This window comes from Nicotiana attenuata, chromosome 8, assembly GCF_001879085.1.
Source record: "Nicotiana attenuata strain UT chromosome 8, NIATTr2, whole genome shotgun sequence".
NCBI lineage: Eukaryota > Viridiplantae > Streptophyta > Magnoliopsida > Solanales > Solanaceae > Nicotiana > Nicotiana attenuata.
In genome coordinates, this window is record NC_031996.1 from 4230279 (window position 1) to 4238556 (window position 8278).

General features: G+C 36.1%; 1 protein-coding gene across 1 annotated transcript; it reads right to left on the reverse strand.

Annotated features, from left to right (window-relative positions):
• Positions 6183-7950, reverse strand: LOC109230771 (cytochrome P450 94A2-like). Its single transcript, XM_019396196.1, has one exon. The coding sequence runs from the start codon at positions 7871-7873 to the stop codon at positions 6314-6316; it is 1560 nt and encodes a 519-aa protein (XP_019251741.1). The 5' UTR covers positions 7874-7950; the 3' UTR covers positions 6183-6313.

Genomic DNA, 8278 nt, shown 5'->3' on the forward strand with positions numbered 1-8278 from the left:
AGCCATCCTAAAGAAGATGGAAGAAATGGAAAATGAAAACAAGGCGCTCCGCAGTCAGATGAAGGAACATCAGGAGAGGGTCGACAAGATCCCCGGTGCTCCCAAGTTGCTACCAAAGCGCGACGTGGGAAGGTTCGTTGAACAACCATACGCTGAAGAAGCTGCCCCTCACTCCACCCCAAAAACCTTCAATATGCCACCATACTTGAGGGTATATGACGGAACCACAGATCCCGAGGATCATCTGATCCACTACGTCACCGCTGTGAAGGGCAACGACCTATCGAAAGAACAGGTACCGTCGGTACTGCTGAAGAAGTTTGGCGAGACGTTGACAGGAGGGGCCTTAACATGGTACTCTCAGCTACCGGCTAAGGCAATATCAACGTTCGAGGAAATGGCGGATAAGTTCGTCACAGCCCATGCAGGCGCGAAGAAAGCGGAGGCCAGGGTCAACGATATCTTCGCCGTCAGGCAAACCACAGGAGAGGGACTCAGGGACTTCCTGGCAAGGTTTAACAGGGTAAGGATGAGTCTACCAAACGCATCGGAAGGTATGGCAGTCGCCGCTTTCCGAGAACGGGCTGAGCAGGGATGGTTCAAGGGCAACCAGAAGCTGCTGAGCCGCCTTATGAAACTATCCCCCGTACCACACTGGGAGGAAATCCACAACGCCTATTGCGCCGAGGTACGAGNAATAAAAAAAAGTAAAAAAAAATTTGAGGGGTTTGCAGGGGGTTAGGGGGTGGGTAGCGCAGAAAAACAAAAAAATAGAAAATTAAAATACAAAAAAAAAGTTAAAAAATTTTTGGGGGTTTTGCGGGAGGGGGGGTTGGGGGTTAGGGTTGGTGCGTGGGTGGTGTAGAAAAACAAAAGAACAGAAAATTAAAAATATAAAAAAAAATATTGGGGCAACTAAGTAAATTTCTAGATAAGTTGGGTTGAGATCCTTTGTTTTGGGTGAGTTTCATGGGTCAGAATGGGCTATAAAAAAGAGATTTTTACATTCTTATACCATATAGGAAACCTTATTAACCTCAACGTTTAAGGTTTGATATAATTACATTTAGTATACCAAATTACTAATTTTATACCATAGTATATTTTAAGGGTATAATTAATACAACGTATATCCCTTCTTAATTCAAGGTACCGTATATCGTCTTTCTTCTGATCTATTGACGTGTAGTGGAACACATGATTTCGCTTGTCCACTGAAACTTCCCTCTTCTTTTCTAATCTCAATTGCTCCATAACCCTGACAAAAGAAAAAAACTACTAGTATTTAATTTTTATTATGGAGTAGACATCTCTGTTTTGTTTATAACAGAAATCTGTACCTTCTTAAGAAGTTGTTTATTTTCATGTTGAACGAGAGTGATCTTATTGGAAAGTTCTATATTTTCATGATGAATAAGAGCTCTCTGCAGGATATTAATTAGACGTGGTAAGTAATTAGAACAAGTGCAAAACAGCTCCTAATTACAGTGATTTATATACTGTGATTAAAAAACCTTTTGATTTAATTCTTCTATCTCATCAGTAAGCATTTTTTTCTGCAGAACGTGAAAACTCATGAAATATTGAACACTGATGCGGAAGATTCGTAGAAGTTTTAGTCGTTTTTGATTTGTGAAAACAGAAAACAAAGCATCTACAATCAGAATACAAATAATCTACAATTTATCTACAAAATATCTACAAACTGGGTACATTGAATTTTAATATTCCAATTCCCATTCAATTGTAGCTTAATTGGTATTTTCGACATAATTGCGTTTTTTGCAGAAGATTTTGTAAAAGTTTTAGTTGTTTTAGATTTGTGAAAACAGAAAATAATGCATCTACAATCAGAATACAAATAATCTACAATTCATCTACAAAATATCTACAAATTGGGTATATTGAATTTTAATATCCCAATTCCCATTCGATTGTAGTTTAATTGGGATTTTCGACATAATTGCGTTTTTTGCAGAAGATTTGTAGAAGTTTTAGTCGTTTTTAATTTGTGAAATCAGAAAACAAAGCATCTACAATTAGAATACAAATAATCTACAATTTATCTATAAAATATCTACAAACTGGGTACATTGAATTTTTATATCCCAATTCTCATTCAATTGTAGCATAATTGGGATTTTTGACATAATTGCGTTTTTTCAGAAGATTTGTAGAAGTTTTAGCCGTTTTTTATTTATGAAAACAGAAAATAAAGCATCTACAATCAGAATACAAATAATCTACAATTTATCTACAATTTCTGCAATATGTCTTCTTTTTCTTCTTCTTCGAGTTTCAATCTGAAATTCAGTAAAAATCAAGTCTAATCTTCACCAAAACCCCTCAAAATTGAGATATAAACTCCAAACCATATTCCCGATTATTTTTAACAAGACCCAATCCAAACAAATAATGATTTTTGAAAACTCAAATTTGAATTCAAAGCTTTCAAGCTTTTTAATGGCTGTCAATGGTGGAATTGCTGCTCTCTTTTCATTTGCTTTGTATTACTGAAATTTGCGATTGAGAAATAAAGAGAGATGTACAGAGAATGTCGACGAACTGAGCTTTTGCAGAACTGATTTCTACAATTTGATTCGAATTTGTTGACGATTTTGTCTTTTTTTGTTTTGTGACTTAAAGAAAAATATCGAAGAACAGAGTTTTTGCAGAAAAGAGTCTATCTAATTTGATTTGAAATTGAAGATATAGGATTTGCGTTTCAAATTTGATCTGAAGGTCGCTAAATCAATTAGAATATTCTGTTCCTGATTTGTAGCGCGCCTAATTAGGAAGGAATCAGCTCCTAATAATTAGTATTTAATGAATGGTATAATAATTGTAGAAAAACTGTGAACATGGCGGGTAAATATGAAACTATACACATTTTTGGTAATAAGGTTTCATATATGATTTCATATAATGGGTTAACTTGGGCTCAACCCAAATTGACTCATGAGCTAAAATATTTGTAGCCCAACCAATTAATCTCTGGGTTAGTTGGGCGGGTTAGATGGGTTTGGCCTCAAATTGCCACCCCTAATTATGTCTTAGATTTTGTGATCATGTCTTAGATTTAATATCAAATTCATGAGAATCTAAAGGAAAATTTGGGAAAATTATAAAATCTTTCAAAAATGTAAAATGATGATTTGAAGGGCGAATTAGTTTCGGAACTTGATAATTTTTATATGGTTGAACTCGTATCAGATGGGTGTTCGAATTTTGTAAATTTTATCGGGTTTCGAGGTGCGGGCCCGGGGAGTTGACTTTTGACTTTTGCAAATTGTATAAGGATCATAGCTTTGTTAATTGAAATTATTTTCTCTTACATTGTTTGATATATTTAAGTCGTCTTTGGCTAGATTGAGCCGAGCAATGGCGAATTGGTAAAGGAAAAGCTAAATTGAGTATTGAGTTGGCTGAATTGAGGTAAGTGTCTTGTCTAACTTTGTGGGGGGAAACCACCCCTTAGGAATTGAGTCGATTGTGCTATCTTGTTATGTGGAAGCCGTGCACGCAAGGTAACGAGTGGGTACACGGTTTATATGTGGTATTGACCGGTTTAGATTATTTAGTCTCTTCCCATGCCTTTGATTAAATTGTCATAACATGTGGTATCTCGCTGTTAGGCTACTCTACATGCTCTATATGGTGTTAATAGCATTTATTTACCTTTTACTCATTATTTGGCCTTTATATTCCTTGGTTGAAGTCATTGCCTTTCTTATTGTCTTGTTACCTCTTACTCGTTGAGTTCCTCTATGACTCTGTGCATATCTGCTACGTGTCCAAATTGTTGTGATTGTCTGCTTAGTTATCACATGCCTTACATGTCTTGTCATTTTTGAAAAGGTTATTGTGTTCCTTGATTTTTACGTGGTTCTTTTGTTGCCGTGTACTTGTACCCTTGGTTGTAGAAATTCTTATAAATTGAATTATTGAATTGTTGCTGTTGATTTAAATTACGGAAAAGGCCTAAAAATGCCACTCAACTTTCAGAAATGGTCTATCCATGCCATCCGTTAAAAAATTGCTCTTTCATGCCATTGCCGTTACACATTTGGCTCATCCATGCCATTATTGACTAACGGCTCAATTTTTATTTGGCCCATCCATGCCATTACCGTTAGTCAATAATGGCATGGATGGGCCAAATGTGTAACGGCAGTGGCATGAAATGAGCATTTTTTTAACGGATGGCATGGATAGACCATTTCTGAAAGTTGAGTGGCACTTTTAGGCCTTTTCCGTTTAAATTATTGTACGGGGGATCGGGTTGCACACCGCAACAGGTGAAATAAGGGAGGTGGTGAAATCAGGGAGGATATTTATATTGTGATATTGTTATTGTACGGTGGGATCGGGTTGCACGCCGCAATAGGTGAAATAAGGGTGGATTATTATAGCGAATTTAGGGTGAATTATGATATTGATATTATATAGTGGGATCGGGTTGCGCGCCGCAACATATTATGTTTATTGTTATGATATTGATGTTGGGGGATCGGGTTGCACGCCGCAACAGGTGAAATAAGGGTGAATTGATATGGTAGAATAAGGGTGAATTATAATATTGATATTATATGGTGGGATCGGGTTGCACGTCGCAACATATTTGTGTATTTTGTATCCCCTGTTTTATTGTATTGGCTTCAGTTCCTTCATACGAGATTTTGAGAATTCATATTTTCCGGTTTTCATTGTCTTCTGAGGATTTAGTTATTATCATTGACATTACTGCCTTGCCGTCATTGCCTGAGCTCTTTTCTTAGTACTATTATTCTGGTAACTTGATTTTCAAGATGAATTTACTACGTTGAGTCATTACCTCCCACACAGCTACTGAGTTGTTAGTAATATAGTGATTTAAAATAAAGGAATTACCTTGTATGACTTTTAAGTTAAAACTCGCTGTATATTTCAGTATTACTAATTCTAATAATTGTTATATTTTATTTCACTTGATTTCTCAACTTAACCTCCTTAACCTGACTGAGGTTTGTCTTTTACTTAAAAGGAATCGTTGTTAGGCTTTAATTTAATAAAAAATTTATTAACTGCAATAGCTCATTCGATGTTGTATTTTTATTTGAAAATATTATTTTTTTCTTCACTCAAATGATTTCTAAAATAAATTCATCTTTCTCGCTGATTTCCTATTTGGTCTAGAAACTGTAAATTACTTTATGATATATAAATGGAATTTCTTGAACATTTAAATTAGCATTTGACATGGATATTACGTACCGAGTAGCACGTAGATTCTTGTCGTACAAAGTGAGATGAAAAGATGTGGGCACAAGGTGCCAAGTGTGTTTGTGATCTATGGTATGAGATTGTCGAGAATTGGGATTATTGAAATCGTGTATTAGAAACGATTTGATTTGTTAAGTTGACATCGTTTTCCCTACTTGAGCACCTTAATACTTATCTGTATCCCAATCGTGTTGTTGTTTAATTACTTGGCTATTTCTTATTGTCATTCGTGTTCTCCTTGTCGCTACTACTGTTTGTAATCCTATTTCTTTCTGCTATTGGTATTGCTTTGATATTCCTTCCTTGTTAGATTTATGTTATATCGTGCACAAATTTATATGTTCGGTAGGTGTCTTGACCTGGCCTTGTCACTACTCTACCAAGGTTAGGCTTGATACTTACTGGGTACCACCGTGGTGCACTCATACTACACTTCTGCACATCTTTTTGTGCAGAATCATGTACTTCGGATCGAGTGGGTTTTGAGACTTATGCTTGGTGAGGCTGGAGACTTCAAGGTACACATGCCGGGTGTTCGTAGGGTCTGAAGTCACCTTCTACTGCATTTATTTCCATTGTTTCCTTTAGTTCCAGAACAGTGATATATTCATTAGATATAACTACTCCTAGAAGGGCTTATGACTTGTACTACCGGTTTTGGGATTGTAAATTGTATAGAGATTTTTATTTCGAAATTGTTCGATGTTAGTATATATTGTCGTTATTTCTGTTAATGTTAGGCTTACCTAGTTTTAGAGACTACGTGCCATCACGACTCTTTCGAATGAATTTTGGGTTGTGACAATTATTGAGGATAAGAGTAGATTAATATACATAAACATATATACGTACAATAAATGGGTCCAAGAATTAATATTGTATACTCACAAATACAAACAACCCCCCCCCCCCCCCCCCCCCACCACACACACTAAAAAAAATCTATAAATATATTCTTTCTCACACGCAAACATATATATTGTTTATATTTCTCCCCTTAGTATAATTAACGGAGATTTTATTATTGTAAGGGAAGGGAGTGTGGGTCCTATCAATTTGTCCTTTGCTCAATCCTCACCAAGAAACCACCCTTCATCTTAGTAGTAAGGTAAGCTATCAACACTGGCTCCTCTTCACCTTTTTCCAGCACCGGAACCACCCTAAACCGCCGTAGAACTCCGGCGACCACCTTCTTCATCTGCAAAAATGCCATCTCCTTCCCCAAACAAACCCTAGGTCCAGCTTGAAACACAGGATACACGAATGGATCCTTAGGAACAAACCTCCAGTTTCCTGTCCTGACATCCTTTTCCAGCCACCTTTCTGGTCTAAAAGTCTGCCAGTCCTTCCCCCATATAGCCTCCGCTCTCCCCATTGCGTACGGATGATAACTTATTCTTGTTCCTCTCTTCATGAATGTTCCATCTGGCAAAATATCATCTTGCATGGCTTCTTTAGTATCCACAGGGACAGGTGGGAAAAATCTCATACTCTCACATAGTGATGCATGAGTATATGGCATGTCTTTCACTTCATCGTACGTCGAAGATTCATTACTACTCTTAGCGATTTCCTCCAAGATTTCTTTTTCGACATTAGGATTCTTGAAAATCAACCAGAAAAACCATGTTAGTGCAGCAGAAGTTGTGTCCCTTCCAGCCAAGATAAAGCTTATCACAATATCTATAATGAACTCTTCATCTTGATATTGCTCAGAGCTTATTAAGAATCTTGAAAGAAGATCATCACCACTAGAATTAGTCAAAAGTGATTTCTTCTCCTTCTTTTCCTTGATTATTTCCTTAGCCATTTCGCGAATTTGTGTTGCACAAACCTTCAATTTCTTCTCCGATCCAACGTTGAGGATTCTCTTGACCTTCCATATAAACGGAGCAAGAGAATTGAATCTCTCACTACTAATTCGAACAACTTCTTCAAAAGCATTCGCAAATTTTGCCTCGGGAAAAGATGGTAATAAATATGCAGGATCATAACCATAAGCAACCATGCAAATGTTATCAAAAGCAAACCTTTGAAGCAAATCTTGCATGTCAAGAACACACTTTTTAGAAGCCGCAGCCATAGTCAGAATAGGAATAAGACGATCACACAGTTCAATATTTACTACCTTTTCAACGAATTTACGCAAAGATTTCGAGTTAAACTCATGGCTAGCAAGTTTTCTTTGGTATTTCCAAATTTCACCATCAGCATTAAAAATCCCATTACCTAAAAGATCCTTAAGAGTTTCTTTACCAAGATACCCTTTTTGATATTTATGGAAATGGTTTTTGAGAATATGTTGAACATTTGAGGAATTTCCTGTGAATATATGACGATGGCCAAAAGGTCGACGGAGTGTAAAAGTAAGAGTTGGTGTACTTAAAACAATATCAGATGTCCATTGAATCCGACGATTTTTGTTGGATTTAATTGAGAAATAAGAGCCAATAATAGGATATGATCTTGGGATTTTGGTGGACTTGGATACGAAAAAAAGATTGGTTAAAATATTGGTTCTAAAATTGATGAAGAACAAGAAGAATACTAAGGGGAGGAAGTAAAAATAAATCTGTGAAAATATTAGACGAAGATCAAAGTTGAAGAACATTTTCTTCTATTTTATTAACTTTCCCAATACAATTGGTTAAAGAAAGCAAGCTTGAGAATACATGAAATAGAGGTTCCAAATCGTTTGTTTATATAATGTTTGTATATACAACTTTTTTAGAAGACTAGAAAATTTTGCACTAGATATTCCCCACGTTTATTTTTCTAAAATGAGTAGTAGCTAGCTTTTCAACAGAATGCATGTCGACTGTCGACTTCACTTATAGCACGTACTTGGGAATTACATATTAGGGTTGAATTTAATAAATGCGTTCTAGATTTCATGAATTCAAAACACCAAATATATTGTTTGAGAAAAAATTATTGGATTCGGCCGAACTCGTATGGCGACTTATGCTTCCGCTCTTGCTGACAGTATATGTAATTGATGCAATTTAACTTGTTA